Consider the following 18,760-nt stretch of genomic DNA (forward strand, 5'->3'; position numbering starts at 1 on the left):
AAACATTTTATAGAGGTGATTTTTTTTTTTTAAAATTTTATTTTATTATTATTGTAGGGTGATAATAATTTAGCAAAAAAACTTTTGAAATACTATTGTTTAATTAAATAATTTTAATTAATTAATTGGAGGAGACAGAGTCACACAATTAATTAGTTCTTTTAATAAGTTTGGAACCATATCATCTTTAAATTTAAGATTATTGGTTCATTTCTTTGTTGACTCAACATTGCAGTTAAATATATTGATCATATCTAGAGTTGTACACGAATCAAGATAGCTTGGTTAGATCGCTCGACTCAACTTGAAAGAGCTTGATTCGACTCTGTTCAAAATTGAGTTCGAGCCTAGTCAAGCTGATATTTTGAGCTTGTAAATTTTTTGAGCTGGAGCTTGCTTAGGCTCGAGTCGACTCGGATCGAACTTCAACTCAAATCGAACTCGGATCGAATCAATTCGATGATTTGGTTATTTTGATATTGATGTTGCTCACCAAGTGTTTGATGAAATAACTCAATGAAGTGACAGTTGGTGGCTAGGAATGTATGGATATGAAAAAAATACCTTGGTATCTTGATTTTGATGTTGCTCACCAAGTTTTTGATAAAATAACTCAATGAAGTGACAGTTGGTGGCTAGGAATGTATGGATATGAAACAAATACCCTTGTATCTTGATTTTGATGTTGCTTACTGAGTGTTTGATGAAATACATGTAAGTTGCTGTTGCTGTTTTACATATCGTGATAAATTGAAGGTGCACTCCATGTGTTTGAGAAAATGCCGCACAGGCTCAATCTTAGCTCGAACTCAACTCAAACTGGCCTGCTGACCAATTCGAGCCGAGCTGGCTAGTCAAGCTCGAGGACTGATCCGAGCTGAGTTCGAGTTGGGGTTAGCTAGTGGCTGAGCTGAGTCGAGCTATGTTAAGCTCGACTCGGTTCGACTCGCGTATAGCTCTACTCATAACCATTCATGCATAATAACGAATTAAGCAGAAAAAAGATCAAACTTAATTGATCTAAATTGTTAAACAAGCAAGAGGTGTTGCATAGTATAGATCTAAACCTTTGAAATTATTTAAGCAATCACTCATCACCATCAAGCTTCATCATTCGGTTCAATAATGCAAAGCATCTCGTGTGTCTTATTCAAGCACAGTTGCTAGTCTTATATATGAATGCTATGGTTTGTAATAAACTAGATATTTCATATGTGGTTAGTGTTATGAGTAAATACATGTTAAACCCCAACAAATAACATTGGGAAGCGGTGAAATGGTTAATTCGATATATATGAGCTGGTACGATGGAATACATCTCGTGTTTCAGAGATTTAGAAGAGAGACTTGTAATATTCATTCAGATTATACAAGGTCTACTTCTGATTATTCATTTATGTTAGCGGGTGGATCTATTAGTTAGATGTCTAAGCTTTAGTATATGGTTGCATTTTTCATTACTTAATACATGACAGTGACGAAGGCGGTCAAGGAAGCTGTTTAGTTGAAAGGGATGATAAATGAGTTGGGACTTCAATATGAAGTTGTGCTTGTGCATTGTGATAGTAAGAATGCAATTAATTTGGCGAAGAACTCGATATATCACTCTCCAACTAAGCATATTGATGTTCATTATTACTTTATTCGGCGTATGCTAGAAAAAGAAGATATTACTCTTGAGAAGATTCACATTAGTAAGAATCTGGTATACATGCTTACGAAGGTCACTCCTACAGAGAAGTTTAAGTTTTGCTCCACATCTACTTAGTAAGAAAAAAATAAGGGACAAAGTGTGCACAAAAGTGATGGTGGTAATACTTAGAAGAAAATTGGCAAGGGAGGGAAGTGATTTCACTATCAAGGTAAAGATTATTAAAATTGTAACACCAAAATCACTATGGGCATGTTTGGAAGCGTGGATTTGGAACCCCCTGGATTTGGATCCTCCAGGATTTGAAACCCCCTGGATTTGAAATCCTCCTAGTGTGTTTGACACCTTGGATTGTGAATCAACTTTAATCCAAAAGTAGCTATGTATGGTATATTTACAAGGGTTTGAATTTAATTACTAAATCAACTTTAATATCTCTAATTAGTGAGATATGTATTTTTTTGACACAATGGTTGTGATAAGCCTGCTAAAATATATGCCTTGCCTGAAAATTATGAAATTCCAAATCTCGGATAAGCCACAAGCACAAGATCATGTCTGAGTGACTAGCCAATGATCTTTAATAATTGATTTACACGGACAATGTTTGGACGGTGCTAATCATCATTAGTGGGTCATATGCCCAATAGAATGATATTATAGTGACACACATGTTACACCTGCAACTATTGAAATGATTTTAGGTGTAATCCAAGCTCACTATAGATTTCAAACCCCCTCAAAGAGGGGATTTGAAACCCTTAGTTACTTTATGCTGCCAAACAACCGGGGGATTTGAAACCCCCTCAAATCCCCTCGAATCCAGGGTGCCAAACGACCCCTATGGGTCTATTCACTTCTATGAGCCCATATGATTCATTTTTCACATGCTAAGCAGGCCCAAGTGTTAGTGAACCATTTGAAGGGTATTTTTGACATTTTCCTCTTAAAATAGTGGCTTTTACAATAAGTTATGTTAGGGTTAAGAGATAGCTATGATTTTTGGATTATTTTTTTAGTGTTTTGAGAGTATCCATCCTTGTAATCTTCTTCAAATAAATTGTCACTTTGTGCAGTGATTTTTTTTTTTTTTTTTTACAAGAATTTTTCACGTAAAAATTGTATGTTCTCTATGTGTGGTTGCTTAGATATTTCATTTTCTTTTTTTTGTTTTAATCTAAATTAAGGTGCTTCCGCAAGGCCAATTCTTTAAAAGGAGAAATGTTAAAATCCCTTAATATACATTGATATACCATCCTCCAACTACTCAAGCTTTTAGAGCAAGTGGTTATCTAATTTAAAGCTTATCTAACATTATGAAATTAAAATCTCATCTTGTTTGTGAAATTATATAATCATTAACAGGTTTGTTACATCTAAGGAAAAAAAAACACCAATTCTTAAAAAAAAAAAAAGATGTTCACCTTATAATGCTATATATAAAATATATAGTTACCAACCTTTTTCACCATCGTCATTCTCTAGATGATTTTCAATTATCAAAATAAATAAATATTATCCGTATCCCTTGATTTAGCAGCTGTAGCTGTTGTTAACTTTGGCCTATTGTTGTTGTTCTAGTTTTACCTTTTGCTACAAATAATATTTGTACGGGATGCATATATCGTTATCGAAATCATGGCTACGGATTTAATACGTAGCTATTTTTTGGAGTCACGGATTAAGACAGTGATTTTGTTATAGACTATTACCGTAGCTATATAGTGGCATTTTTCCACGTCCTCGATGTCTCATGCCCGCTGTTATTTACGTTAAAACCGACTCCAGTTGACATGAAGGCCAACTTATTTTTTTCCTCGTCCAAAAACTGCACCATTTTATCGCGGGGCTAGGAAAGAAAGAAATCATGTACTCGTCTACAGATAGGGTGGGTAAAATATCAGTACAGTTGTGATGTGGAGCCCACCACATGAAAAGAAGTCTTCAAACGGCATTGTGATGTGGAGCCCACCACATTGACATGCCAGTGATGGGCTACTGTCAGGGATGATGTGATTGGTAGGCTAACACCTGGTCCCACATCTCGTCCTTGCATAGACCATTACTCTGATAGATTAACTAAGCCATTGTTCTACTAGACCGTGATGCTCATACACGTCGCACTTCACTTTTAACGACTATAGAAAGACACATTTAGAAGACCACGGCTGTATTCTTTCGCATGGAATTTAGTGGTTTTCTTCATTGCACTCGTAGAAACATGGTACACTTGGGGAAGATCCAGGCCATTAAAATGCGGGGCCCAGTGCTTGCATGCCCTATACCAATGATCAGAAGGTCAGATCATCATCATCGTGGTTCTTTTTCTCTATCCATCCATTTTTCATGCATATGGAGCCAACATGATGAATGGATAGCATGATTTTACGTTCAGGGCATGTCCAAGGTGGGGAACACATGATGCATGGCTCTGATCTTTCACGTGCTTAACCACATTGCCATGTGCGGGGATTGTCGAACTACACTGGTTACTTTTGCAAGTAGCCGTAGCAATGTAAGAGCACGTGGGCCGAGGGTGATAAAATATGGACGCAGCACGCCACCTTTGCCAGACGAGAATATCTTTGATATTCTTGCAGAGTGTGATGGGTAATAAGCAGGCACTTAAGAAAAATACACACATTGATTATCTCATGTTCTAATTTGACGACATTTAATGGACGGCTAAAATTGAAAAAAAATCCAAGTCCCATTCTAAGTGAACCATGGCGTAAAAATCTCTAAGATCAGATGATAATAGCCATGAGTTTTGGGAACTGGTCTGAACCATCCATTTGCTGGACACAAACTGGAAAAATTAAGACTGGCCCAGGAAGGGAATTTTTATGGCAAGGTCCATCTACAACGCACTTCAACAAACCAATGGTCAGGATCATAGAAGCATATGGCCTCTGGTTCCAGTTGAGAACCCTAGTATGCAGTGCATGCTCATGATCATAGGGTGATCTTTATTTGCTACGGACAAACAAACTAAATGGAAGCGAGAAAGGACAAAAGATCCTATTTCAAGGGGATTTTTTTTTTTGATACTCTGGCAGAGTGTGATGGTTAATACGCAGGCACAGAGAAATTATAAACCTGGTGTATAACTAGCATGAATGGTCCCAATTCAGATGTATTATCGATAACTACACTGAATAAGTATTTCCTAACTGGCTAACGGTGGTTATTCAATGGACGGTTCAAGTGAAACATTGTGGAGGGTCCGAATTCAACCAACAGATGTCCTCTAATCACGGTTTAAGATGATTCAATCAATGAGACTTTGGGTGTATGAACCACCGTGGGTCGTGCAAACTTGACGGTATAAATTGAGTTAACGTATCCACGTGTACAATTTCTGAGTGCTGCGTATCAATCATCGCCGTTGCCAGAGTATTAAATAATTCCACTTTTATTTTTTTGCAATTGAGGTGTCCTAAATTTGAATAGGGCCGGCCCGACGGCCCGACCCGAAACAGTTTAATATACGGGCTGAGACCTGCCCGGGCCTGGCCCATTGACAGCCGTAGGTGTCGGTCAGGACGGGTTGTTAGTCGTCCACGCAGTCAGTCGTCCTGCCTCCATTATTTTTGTCAGTCCATGCGACATTCACATGCTTGGAACGATGGGTTGCCTATTAGAGTACAGGTTTGCTGGTCCTACGAGCCCTACTCTCCACATGTACTTTTACGTGCATCACGCGTGCCACTTTGGAAAGCGTGTGGGACATCTGATCGGTGCATAAGATGGTTTCACTCTGAAGATGGCTTAAAAATCTGGCCCATCTACTCGTCATGCAGGCCACATGTTTACGTCGAATGTGGAACGTTGTCAGTTTAGTTAAAACCGTTCATTATTTTTTAGTTAGGTGGTCCATCTGATGAGTCGATCGGTCTCTTTTTTTCATATTCTCCTCTTCAAAGTGGGGACCACCTCTCGGGCCAGCTGTAGTCATCTTGACCATAGACAGTCTGACGCTACTTGAAAGTGACTACTCAAGGCTAGGACGGCCCAGGATGATTTGGTGTGCTGGACTTGACTTGTCCAATTGGACCTGTACTGAATGGGTGAGTCAGTCCCAACTGAGTAAGCATTGCACAGTCTGAATTCAAATTCAGTCGAGTTTGAATTACGCAGTAATTTTATTCCGCTCAAATAGAAACTCAGTCTGACCATGTCTGACTCGATTCATAAACAAGCCAACTTAGACTCATGTATGTATAATAAAAAAAATCATACTTCTAAGTATATCCAACATTATATGCCGCCGACCTTGAATTTACCACGATTCGATCCCAATCTCTCTCCATCCCTCATCTTCTTTCTCTTTTAAGCCTGACAACCACCCATCTCTTTTAAGTCTGGCAACCACCTGCCATTGCGACCCCCCCCCCCCTCTCTCTATATATATATATATATATATCGGAATCGGTGCCGACCCAAACCGGCTTGGTACTTTCGACCAGGTTGGACTCGGTCCGATATAGTCTATGCCAAACCTAAACTCGGATCAGTTCGGACATGATAGACTCAATACCGAGTTGAGTCGAGTTCGGATCAGGCTTATTCCAAAACCAGATCGAGCCGGGTCAGCCTGACTTGGTCCTACTCGGCTCGATACGCAGCTCTATTAAGGGTGGGATATTTAATTCAGGCTTGTAATTTTTCTCTGTCTTGGTGAGTTAAGCACAAGTGAATCATGTTTGCTCACACTACGGTATAAGGTCACACCAATTATGTGCCAGCGTGGCATACGGGCATGAGATCCAACCCGTTCATTGTGTGAGTGGGGCAATGTAGATCTCGTGGGCCAAAAATCATGCAGGTGCACTGATCAGGTGCCTCGTAGTGAAATTATTTTGCATGAGCCGCAGAAGGGTTCTGTATGCTGTCTGCACGGTCGGATGATCCAAAGCGTCCATCTGGTATTTCTGCTCATAGGATAGACAAATTAAGCATTCAAGTCTACAATGTGGGGTTGATGAGAACTGCTCCAGCGACCTGCGTTCCATGGGGGGGTAAAAACATATCTACAGTCTCTTTCGGGATTCGGCTCAAACACGTGTGGGCCATGCGGCTGACTTAAATGCAAAACGAAAAAGAAAAAAAAGAACCGCTGTTTAATTTAAACGTCTCTCTTTCCTGGGCCACCGCTCTGATCTGATGGCCTACAATTTTAGGAATCGACTCATACACGTTCGGCCCCACTATCAGCGATCCTGATCTTCGTGCACAATTTCCAAGTAGACCTTGTTTTGGGCTTTGTGAACGGACTTCCGCTAAGAGTCCACAGAGAAAAAAACGAAAATGGACGTAGTTTTGACACAATTAATTAATATATAGTCATACATCCATCCAAATACCGCACTGACCATATTTTCCCAATTATTTCAACTGCTGCAAAAGATTATTTTCAACCATCCATTTTGTGACAGCTGATTGGATGGTTAGAATGGACCCTTCATGATTTGGACAGTATGGATTGACGCATATGAATGCCACATGGCCCACTAAAAAGAAACCGAGAATCTGGTGGGAAGTGATGCTTAGATCTGCTTCGTCCAGAATCAGGCAGTCCCACGATTCAGGTGGGCCACAACGTAAATAGTGAATTAACGGATAAAACATTTTTTTTTCCTAGCCGTTCATTTCTTTTGTGTAGAATTAAGAAACATCTTTAAAAAGAACCTAACAGTTTCACGTTGGAGGAGACCCAAGTGGGCCCCACCCTCTTTACCTATTTCTGTATGCCACGGTTGATGCCCTCAAGTGTCTAGGAACAATCTCTTGACTACGTATAAGAAGTGGGGATCAGCAGCATGTGGGTCCCAGGCCCCTTGGAACCACACATGCAGAGATGGTTGGAGGATCGGAGCCGTACATTCTCTATGCAACATCTTGAAAGTTATATGGTACAGTAATCATAGAGAAGGGATGATCGTGACCGTTGATTTTTTAGCTAAAATACGACCCATTGAGCACTTTCTTTCAGGGATCCACGCTCAGCTACACGCATCGATGGACATGATAATCCAATCCGTTCAAGTTTCTAACCTTGGAATGTACGGTCGAGATTCCAGTCATCTCTTATGTGGGCCCCAGTGGGGCGACAAATATGCATTTAGATGGCTAATCAATTCCGACATTCCAGTCTTCTTGTACTATTGCATTTAGAAGTATACACATAGATGCAGTCAATGTTCAAAGACGACGGCTAATCAATTCGTTGCTGACCGTTCATTTTTCTTTTAATCATAGAATTTGAATGTGGAAAGTTTCTCATAGGCTCCCAAGGAATGTAAGCCCAACTCTCTATAAAAGACATCTTTCCTCCCACTATCCAAACTCACTCAAGACTGCAGTGTTGAGTCTCTACCCTTCTCTAATTCTCACTACTTTTTCTAACTGAAAGAGAGAGAAAACAAGAAAGAGAGATGGCCATGAATGTAGAGAGAATGGAAGGAGGAGTCTCAACATCACCACCAAAGGACACCCAAAAACGGACCATAAACTGGTGGATGATAGCCATTAACTGCACCTTCACAGCGGTGGGGACCATCTGCGGCCCACTCCTCATGCGGCTATACTATCTCCATGGCGGGAGTAGGAAATGGCTAACCAGCTGGTTGCAGACAGCCGGTTTCCCTATCGTTCTCCTTCCACTCTCCATTCTCTACATACGCCAACGGGCTAGTGGGATGCCATTCTTCGCTGAACCCAAGCTATTGATGTCGAGTGCCGTGATCGGCCTCCTCATCGGTCTCGATAACTTCTTGTATTCTCTGGGGTTATCTTTCCTCCCCGTCTCCACCTCTTCTCTCCTCTTTGCCACTCAGCTTGCTTTCACCGCTTTCTTCGCTCTCATCATTGTAAGGCAGAAATTCAGCCCGTATTCGGTCAATGCCGTGGTGTTGATGACGCTTGGTTCGGTACTGCTCGGGATCCGAAAGAGCGGCGACCGCCCTCCAGAAGTGTCGAATGGGGAGTATTTGCTCGGTTTCATTATGACTATTGGTGCAGCTGCTTTGCTGGGATTCATACTGCCATGCACGGAGCTCGCCTACGCCAAGGCTAGAAAAGCAATCACTTATCCAGTGGTGTTGCAGTTTCAGTTCAACACGACCATGTTCGCCACCATTTTCTGCACCATTGGGATGATTATTAACAAGGATTTTCCGGTAAGGAATCACAAACAAATGTATAACCCTTCACTCAAAGCCTTACTAATGGGACTCGTACAAGCACACGTGAAAACATGATGCGCATGTGAAACATCAAAGCCACTCATCATCTTGCTAGTTGGGTGGACTAGATATGTACAAACAAAAGAAATGGGTAGTCGAAATTTGAAAATTCAACCCACAAGGAAATGGCCCACGAGATAACTGAACTGACCTGACATTTGGCCAGGGAACCTATACAATGAGAGGCTGAGATATTGCACACGTGTGTCATGTTGGCACTTGCCTCTCTTTGCTTTCACATATATTAATTATCTTTCTTTACTAATGAAAATATTTTATTTCAGGCGATTGCTAGGGAGGCAGCTGCATATGAGCTTGGGGAGGCAAAGTACTACCTGGTGCTGGTTGGTGTTTCAGTAGCGTTTCAGATGGTATTCGTGGGAACTCTCGGTATCATCTTCTGCACTTCATCTCTCTTCGCTGGCGTTCTCAGCGCCACTCTCCTTCCTGTAACGGAGATAGCAGCAGTCATTGTCTTCAAAGAGAAGTTCACTGGAGAGAAGGGAATGGCCCTGGCTCTCTGCCTTTGGGGCTTCACCTCTTACTTCTACGGTTCCTACAGGTTGAACAAGACGCAGGCACCTGAAGAAGAAGAAGAAGAATCCAAATAGCCCAAAAAATCAAACACAACCAAATCCGAATTCTAATGTTTCTGAATCAAGATGTGTGTGCATGTTCTTAGTTAGTTCATAGACGTTCTGTAACTGTACGTGGATGCCCCTTCTTGATTTCTATGGTTTCTCTCTTTTCCTTTTTTTATTTTTATTTTTTATTTTTTTGTATTTTTTTCTTCTCCCATGATGAAAGAGAAATGTTAACTATGATATTGAGATGCTTTTATCAAAATTTCATACCGCTTCCTTCCTTGGCTATAAGAAGATCATCCAAGCAATGTGGTTTTAGAGATAGACCCACGATTTGTACGGTTCAGATTACGCAGGATGTATGTATCTATCCGTTACGGAAGTCAGATCTTTGGTCCATTCTCCAGCAGCTTTTTGGGAGTTTTATGATACTCAGGCAGCGTATGACACTTGATGCGCAGCATACATTACCTCAAATTAAACCAAGTAAATTGTGGACCCCACTGTTGCTCCCAAAATAAGATTGAATGAACAATCCTAACCTGTGATTCGTGGACATTTGTTTGTTCAAATAGGACAATGTATTTTTATTTTTAACCGTCCAATAAATGTCCACAAATCCAATGATCAAATATTGAAATAAGCATATTTTATGGTTATTATACATCTAAACTGGGACCCATAAGACAGCTTAATTAGATTTAATTCAATGCCACGTATGCAAATTTAATTGCGTTGCTATTGTCATCCATCACACTTTGCCGAAGTATCAATCCAAAGTTTAAAAAACAGGAATTAAATTAAATTATACGTGGTCGGCATCAAAAGGGGCACACCACCGGTGGAATTTTCTTGGGCCCACTAAAGTTGATCAGGCTAATATTAGGTTTTTCCTTTAATTGTAGTGGGTCCACCTTATGAATGGGTTGGATGGCTTATAAACATTGTTGTAGCCCAAGGAAAGTTTCAATGGTGGCGGCTCCATTCCCAGTGTTCCCACTAGTGTGGATCACTTGAATTTTGGATCGCCATTAATTTTTCGATTATGTCATAAGATGTTGTGGCACAAATGATCGACGGAGTGGATATCACATGCATGAAAAGCTTTGTGTTGCACGGGCCACCAATCGCGGAAACGGATTGGCTGGCATACCACACACTACCGATCTGGCTGTTGCGTTGACGCCACCAAGTTCTGTGTTATATCAAAACTGCCCGTTCATTTGGGGAGCTCGTCGTGAGGCTTAATATGAAAAATAAGACAGATCCAAAGATTAAGTGGACACTGAAAAAAAATAGTTGGGGACTGAACGTCTACTTTACAGTGTGGTCCATTTGATGGTTAGATCTGTCTTATTTTTCGTCTCAAGCCTTATGATGAACTCGTAAAATGGATGGACGGTTTGGATATAACAAATACCTCATGATAAGATCCACAGAACTTGCTGACTTCAATACATTAGCTATATAGCTGATGTGCACCAGCCAATCCGCTTCCGGGGACACAACTCAGTACCAGCAGCGAAGGATGCTTCGCACGGATCCAGCATGTGCTGTTGCCCACTGGCGCCCAATTGCTGAGTGGTCCAGTGATCGATCGGGACCGTCCACGTTGTGGAATCTTCAGAAACTAAGGCTGAAAGTTTGAGTATTGTCGTCACTATCCGTATTCAATTTATAACAATGAAAAGAAAATTTAAATGGTTTACATTCAACTCTTAAATTCAAGGCTTAGATTAATTATTGATATCTCATAAAGAAGTAATAGCTTATCTATGATCTTAGTTACAGTATGGACGGTTCAAACCTTCAGTCTATCTTATCATGTGGGCCGCAGAAGAAGAAGATACACGCTGAATCCGGAACCGCTGCGAGTAGCAAAACGAACTACAATGAGCCTTTTGGACTTTCTTACATTAGTTCGTCCGTCTCCCGGCAAATGAATCTGCGAATGTACGTCGGTGTCGTCAACGTCAACAAAGGTTGACTGGAAATCGCTACCGCACCGTTTTGAATGCGGCGTGTACAACACCCGATATCTATGAGCCAACCGTTACTGTGTATGCTACATCCACTCCGTCCATCAGGTGGACCCTCATATTTTCGACTTGGACCAATAATCTCGATCCACATCCTAGATGGGCCACACAACAGGGAAAATGGGTGGAGATGCCAAGTGGGCTCAACATGGTGTGAGTATATTTCAACCACCTATTCATCAGATGTGAGTGATGAAAATTTAATCATTGAAAAACGCGATCGGGATCTCAGGTGGGCCGCAGCGCTGATTTTACATTGCTCTCCTTCTGAGTTTTGAATTGAGCTGATCTTTTGGACTGTACCGACTAGTTGAGAAGGTGCATCAGACGTAAGGGTGTATATCAAGTCGAACCGAGTTGAGCCGGTCTCAGCTCGACTCGGCTCGAACACCGGCTGACCTCAGTTTGAACTCAACTTGACTCGGTCCTCAAGCTTGACTGGCTAGCTCAGCTCAGTTTGGTCAGCAGCTCGGGCCAACTCGAGCCGAGTTCGAGCTAAGATCGAGTCGAGTTGGCCATTAAGGCATTTCCACAAACACCTGAATTGCAACTTCAAAAACTCACTATTTTACAAACAGAGGCAATGGTTTTACAAGTGTTTTATCAAACACTTTCTAAGTAACATAGAAACTAAAAAAAAAAAAGAGAGAGAGAGAAAAAAGGTATTTGTTTATTGTACGTACCTTGCTTGCCACTGGCTAAACCTTCCTTGCCACCCGCCACATTTCATTAAGTCAATTTATCAAACAGTTGATGAGCAACATCAATGGCAAAGTAATCGAGTCACCAAACTGGTTCAATCCAAGTTCAATTTGAGCTAGATTCGATCTGAATTGAGTCGAGCTGTGGCCTACTCGAACTCGGCTTGAACTCATTTTCAAGCTCAAAAAATCAGCTTAACTTGGCTTAACTTAGCTTCGAACCAAGTTGAATTGAGCTTTTTCGAGTCGAGTCGAACGAGCTAACTGAGCTAGCTCGGTTCGTGTACACCCCTAATCAGACGTGATGGACGGAGTGAATGTCACACTCGCCACAACATGAGTTCCACGAAACTTGGTTGTTGTACTCAATGAGTTGGGCTTGGGACCGTCGATATCTGTCCAAGGCCAGCCAATAAAGTAAAACCTAAGCCTGGGCTGGTGATGGACCGTGAACAATATGCATGACCTGAGCTTGAGTTGTGGATTTGTTAGAACTGTGGGCCCCGCGTGTTTCAATGGTGGCCATTTAACGTCCAAAATTTCCTTCCGTGTGGCCTACTTGTTCTGAGAGCTGTACGCAAGTCGAGCTAGCTTGGTCAGCTCGCTTAATTCGATTTGGAAAAGCTCGACTCACCTCGGCTCGAAATTGGATTTGGATCGAGTTAAGCTGGTTTTTGGAGCTTGAAAAACTTTCAAGCTTGCCTGAGCTCGACTCGACTCGGATCGAACCTCAACTCGAACCGACTCGAATCGAATCAGTTAGGTGACTTGGTTTTTTTATATGAATGCTGCTCACTGAGTGTTTGATGAAATGACTCAACGAAGTGTTGGTGAGGAGGGAATGGATACACCGGGTGTTTGATTTTGATGTTGCTCATTGGTTATATGATTTTGATGTTGCTCTCCAGGTGTTTGATGAAATACCTGTAAAATGTTATTATTGTTTTGCATTCGTTGAGAAATCGAAGATGCATTATATGTGTTTGATAAAATGTACCACAAGCTCGAACTAGCCCGAGCTGCTGACCAAACCGAGCCGATCTTGCCAGATAGGCTTGGGGACCGAGCCGAGTTCGAGTTGGGGTTAGCTAATGGCCAAGTCGAGACGAGCTGTGCCAAGCTTGAATGGGTTCAACTCGTCTACCACTCTACTTGTACTTTGGATCTACCTAATCTCTAGGCTCACTACCTAAAATGATATGTGGCTAAATTGTTGGAGGCAGATTTGTCACAAATATCACTGTGGGCTTAGGATGTTTCAATAGTGGCTGTTCAATATTACTGTATCATGACATGTGGCCCACTGAACTATTGGATCTACCTCATTTTTTGTCTCATGCCCAGAAATGACCATGTGAACTGGTGGACCGTGTAGATTTGTCAGAAATATAATGGTGGGCCCCAAGTGTTTCAATGGTGGGTGTTCAATCATCACTGTTGCCTTTTGGGCAGCCCACTTGAGCTTTGGATATGCTTCATCTTTGGGTTCACCACCTAAAATGATGTGGTAAAATTGTTGGACTGGGATTTGTCACAAACATTATGGTGGGCTCCTATGTTATATCTACTTCATCTTTGGCTTCACCACCTAAAATGATACGGTAAAACTGGTGGACTGGGACTATTTGTCACAAACATTATAGTGGGCTCATTAACAATGTTCGTTCAATACTTACTATTTTGTGTCATGTGGCGCCCCACTTGAGCTTTGGATCTACCTCATTATAGGGCCCACCACCTAAATTGATCCGGAGAAACTGGGGGACGGGGTGGATTAGTCACAAACATCACAGTAGGCTCCACCAAGCAATCCGCATCCCTTGCGCACATACTGACTAGTGAGAGGGAGTAAACCCTCACTATCCTCTCATTTCCTCTCACCTAGAGAGGCAGTAAACCCTCTCCAACCCTCGCTACAAAAAAGAGAGTTCAATATTGGGTGTTTCCATCTCCACTGTTTCCTATGATGTGGCTTACTTTTTTAGATATATCTAACTCATTTTTGGGCTCATGTCCTGATATGAGTTTCAAGAACTGATGGATGGATTGGATGTCAAGCAGGAAGGTGGGCTCCACAGAGCTCTTGGTTGGATGCAGACTGCGGGCCACTCCTGTCTCCAGAGATATCCCTACACCAGGGCCTGGTCTAAGATCTATGGGGCCTACCGTGATGCATGTGTTATCCACGCCGGCAATCTGTTTTGCGAGCTCAGTTAGGGCATGAGCCCAAAAATGAGGGAGATCCAAATCTCAAGTGGACTACAACATAGGAAACAGGGGGAATAATGACGCCCAGCGTTGAAACCTTATTAAGGCTCACCAGGCTGTTTATTTGCCATCCAATCTGTTCCTAAGGTTACACAGACCTGGATGAAGGGAAAATCACAAATATTAACTTAATTAATCCAAAACTTTTGTGGCCGCAACAAGTTTTCAACGGTAGGTGTGTAATCCCTACTGTTTCCTACGGTGTGGTCTTAGCAAACCTTCGGGTTTTTGCTCCAAAAGTCCCCAATATTTATGAATTTATCATGAAAGAAAAACCCTTATCTAAAGACTCTCTCAACAATGAGATTAGGATGAAACGACCAGAATACTATTTTTTCTATTCATGATCAGGTTGAGATGACACGGAATGGGAATCCATACATTGACAGGTGGTTTACAACAAAAGAGTAAGCCACCGTCAACAGACCACGTACAAGGACAAAGATACATAAATATTCAAAGGAACATAAATATATATATAAACGGAAACAGCAAAACCACTTCAAACAACTGCACAAAACAAGAGATAGCCGCCCAGAACAAGGGATATTAGCCGGTCTTCCTTGACCATTTTTTAGGGCTTCTTGGATTCGCTTTTGGTTGTGTTTGATTTTTAGGGGTACTTGGATTCTTCTTTTTCTTGAGCTTCTTGCTTCCTGTTCAACTTATACGAACCATAGAGGTAGGAGGTAAAGCCCCAAAGGCAGAGAGCCAGGGCCATTCCCTTCTCTCCTATGAACTTCTCTTTGAAGAATATGACCCCTGCTATCTCCGTGAAAGGGAGAAGAGTGGCGCTGAGGACGCCGACGAAGAGAGATGAAGTGCAGAAGATGATACCGAGAGTTCCCACGAATACCATCTGAAACGCTACTGAAACACCAACCAGCACCAGGTAGTACTTTGCCTCCCCAAGCTCATATGCAGCTGCCTCCCTAGCAATCGCCTGAAATAAAATATTTTCATTAGTAAAGAAAGATAATTAATATATGTGAAAGCAAAGAGAGGCAAGTGCCAACATGACACACGTGTGCAATATCTCAGCCTCTCATCGTATAGGTTCCCTGGCCAAATGTCAGGTCAGTTCAGTTATCTCGTGGGCCATTTCCTTGTGGGTTGAATTTTCAAATTTCGACTACCCATTTCTTTTGTTTGTACATATCTAGTCCACCCAACTAGCAAGATGATGAGTGGCTTGGATGCTTCACATGCGCATCATGTTTTCACGTTTGCTTGTACGAGTCCCATTAGTAAGGCTTTGAGTAAAGGGTTATACATTTGTTTGTGATTCCTTACCGGAAAATCCTTGTTAATAATCATCCCAATGGTGCAGAAAATGGTGGCGAACATGGTCGTGTTGAACTGAAACTGCAACACCACTGGATAAGTGATTGCTTTTCTAGCCTTGGCGTAGGCGAGCTCCGTGCATGGCAGTATGAATCCCAGCAAAGCAGCTGCACCAATAGTCATAATGAAACCGAGCAAATACTCCCCATTCGACACTTCTGGAGGGCGGTCGCCGCTCTTTCGGATCCCGAGCAGTACCGAACCAAGCGTCATCAACACCACGGCATTGACCGAATACGGGCTGAATTTCTGCCTTACAATGATGAGAGCGAAGAAAGCAGTGAAAGCAAGCTGAGTGGCAAAGAGGAGAGAAGAGGTGGAGACGGGGAGGAAAGATAACCCCAGAGAATACAAGAAGTTATCGAGACCGATGAGGAGGCCGATCACGGCACTCGACATCAATAGCTTGGGTTCAGCGAAGAATGGCATCCCACTAGCCCGTTGGCGTATGTAGAGAATGGAGAGTGGGAGGAGAACGATAGGGAAACCGGCTGTCTGCAACCAGCTGGTTAGCCATTTCCTACTCCCGCCATGGAGATAGTATAGCCGCATGAGGAGTGGGCCGCAGATGGTCCCCACCGCTGTGAAGGTGCAGTTAATGGCTATCATCCACCAGTTTATGGTCCGTTTTTGGGTGTCCTTTGGTGGTGATGTTGGGACTCCTCCCTCGATTCTCTCTACATGCATGGCCATCTCTCTTTCTTGTCTTATCTTTTGCAATTGAAATGAATCGTGCATCAAAACATGGGCCACGGAAAAAAAATGCAGTCTTGAGTGATCTTGGTTGCTCACCAAACCTCGGAGAGATTTCTGCGCATAGAGCATGAGTACTGGCCCAAGCGCATACTGCTTAAAGCCGCGGGCCTTCATAGCAATGAGAACACGTTGGAAGATATCGATCCTTTTACAACAAAAGAGTAAGCCACCGTCAACAGACCACGTACAAGGACAAAGATACATAAATATTCAAAGGAACATAAATATATATATAAACGGAAACAGCAAAACCACTTCAAACAACTGCACAAAACAAGAGATAGCCGCCCAGAACAAGGGATATTAGCCGGTCTTCCTTGACCATTGACTACAATCATTGTCTTCTTCTTAATAAAGATGAGAAATGCTCCACTGCTCTCAGAGCACTGTAAGTTATACTGCTTGTAGTTGGTTCAGTTCACTTACACAACGCAACGAAAGATCTGAACTGTCCATTGAGTCCAGAACACATTTATCAGACTACCATGCATGCAAGAATAGCATTTATTAGGAGATCCAATCTGTCCTTGATTTGGCTAAATTTTCTATAGTTATTCTTTTTCCAAGCCATGGATGGAATGACTACAATTTCCTAATAAAAGTGATACTTTAAAATCGTAATCAATCCGTTGTGGTCTCTAAAAATCAGATGGATCAAATTGTTGATTGGACCTATTTTTATGTAAATGATCTTAACCGTCCATATTAAAGACCATTGAGAGATAGTTAATTTTGTCCCATAATGAACAGTCTAGATCAACGGATTGGACAGTCCAAGTGTGCCAATACAACTAACTTGAAATTGGTGCGCTATAATACTAAATAAATATATACCTGCCTAACCAATTTCTTTCTTAATGAATACCGGTACTGGAATAATTTTCAGCTCTAGCGAGTGGATTGATCACGCATGCCCAGCCTTTAGATTTGTAGTCTGCAAAAAGTCCGTTAACCAGAAAAGTACAGTAATGGTCCACCTTCAATTGAAATAGACTAGAGAATTTTGAACCAATGGTCTATCCCTGGTTAGACAACAAAAACCAATGGTCTGTATCACTGAACAACGGAATCTGAATAGTGGAAAGTGGGGCAAGCAAACAAGTCTGGAACTCTAGCTGGGGCCGAAAACTTTCAACGAATCACATGATCAAGCCCACCCGAGGACAATGCACATCATACACGGTTCCAGTTTGTACAAGTGGTGCCTACAGTTCAGTCGTCAAGATCATTAATCAGTTGGGCCCACCGTGAATGGTCTCTCTGCAGTGGGGCCCATCAGATCAATAGTCAATATCACTGACCATCAAACCCACCTTCACTTTTCTCTACCAGTCAAGTTATCAAGTTCCACAATTGGCCAAAAGGGTGGGCCCACCAGGCCCTCTGCAACTTTGGGTCCCACATCAATGATGTGGCAGAGGGACATCTGAACCCACACCAAAGGAAATTTAGTACAGTTTGCTTCCTTCGGCAAAAGGAGCTGAACCCTTGGATTGTAGGCGGTCCAGTGTAACCCATGCATTAAATTCCACGATAAAAAGCAAAAGGGGTGGAATAACTGAAAGACATGTCAACAGCCACTAGACACCAAACTCCACACGAATGGGGCCCCAGTCTGGTGATCCATACCGTTGATCTAATTGGTTACTCTAGATTTGAAGATACTAGCGATTTCTATGTTTTTAATTTTTTTAATTTTTTAATATAGGTTGGACGTGGATCATTGCAAACAACATGATCCGATGGCCCCAGACGTCCATATTTTGCCCTTCAAGAGCTGAATATCTCAAGTGCGGGCATTCAGCGGGGAGAACTGACGGCCAGGATTGGCGATCAGCATGAGTTTCAACCGTGAGCCATCAATCTAGGGTCCACTATAAAGAAAATGATCAGATACCCCAGGAAAGAAAAATACGAATTTGGTGGGACACATCTTAGTACCACCACCGAAGGATGCTTCACAAGGAATTAACCAGCATGAGTTGTGGCCCACTGGTGCCCAATTGCTGAGTGTCCAATGATCGGGACCGTCCACGTTGTGGAATCTATACCACCAGAGCTATTTTCAGAAACTCGTTGAATATGGACGGTTCAAATCCTCAGGCCATCTTTAGCATGTGGGCCCCATTAGAAGGAGATTACGCTGTATCCTGAGCCGCCGCAGTAGCAG

The 18,760-nt window shown here is 42.1% G+C and overlaps 2 protein-coding genes across 2 annotated transcripts; one reads left to right on the forward strand and one right to left on the reverse strand.

The window, feature by feature from the left end:
• Nucleotides 1–7,984: 7,984 nt before the first annotated feature.
• On the forward strand, nt 7,985–10,038 carry LOC131242555 (purine permease 1-like). Its single transcript, XM_058241274.1, has 2 exons — nt 7,985–8,832; nt 9,183–10,038. Exons 1-2 carry the CDS (start codon nt 8,089–8,091, stop codon nt 9,507–9,509), a joined length of 1,071 nt encoding a protein of 356 aa, XP_058097257.1. The 5' UTR covers nt 7,985–8,088; the 3' UTR covers nt 9,510–10,038.
• Nucleotides 10,039–15,074: 5,036 nt separating this feature from the next.
• LOC131244377 (purine permease 1-like) lies at nt 15,075–16,541 on the reverse strand. The gene is made up of 2 exons (XM_058243996.1): nt 15,784–16,541; nt 15,075–15,433 (listed from the first exon to the last, which is right to left on the reverse strand). The coding sequence occupies exons 1-2, from the start codon at nt 16,525–16,527 to the stop codon at nt 15,104–15,106; spliced, it is 1,074 nt and encodes a 357-aa protein (XP_058099979.1). The 5' UTR covers nt 16,528–16,541; the 3' UTR covers nt 15,075–15,103.
• Between the last annotated feature and the right edge of the window lie 2,219 nt (nt 16,542–18,760).

The sequence above is a fragment of the Magnolia sinica genome, chromosome 4 (assembly GCF_029962835.1).
Source record: "Magnolia sinica isolate HGM2019 chromosome 4, MsV1, whole genome shotgun sequence".
Lineage (NCBI taxonomy): Eukaryota > Viridiplantae > Streptophyta > Magnoliopsida > Magnoliales > Magnoliaceae > Magnolia > Magnolia sinica.

Bases quoted from the DNA above. Each gene is read 5' to 3' on its own strand.
- LOC131242555 (XM_058241274.1), top strand. From the start codon at position 8,089: ATGGCCATGAATGTAGAGAGAATGGAAGGAGGAGTCTCAACATCACCA. The intron at 8,833-9,182 runs GTAAGGAATCAC...ATTTTATTTCAG, and splicing joins TTATTAACAAGGATTTTCCG to GCGATTGCTAGGGAGGCAGC.
- LOC131244377 (XM_058243996.1), bottom strand. From the start codon at position 16,527: ATGGCCATGCATGTAGAGAGAATCGAGGGAGGAGTCCCAACATCACCA. The intron at 15,434-15,783 runs GTAAGGAATCAC...ATTTTATTTCAG, and splicing joins TTATTAACAAGGATTTTCCG to GCGATTGCTAGGGAGGCAGC.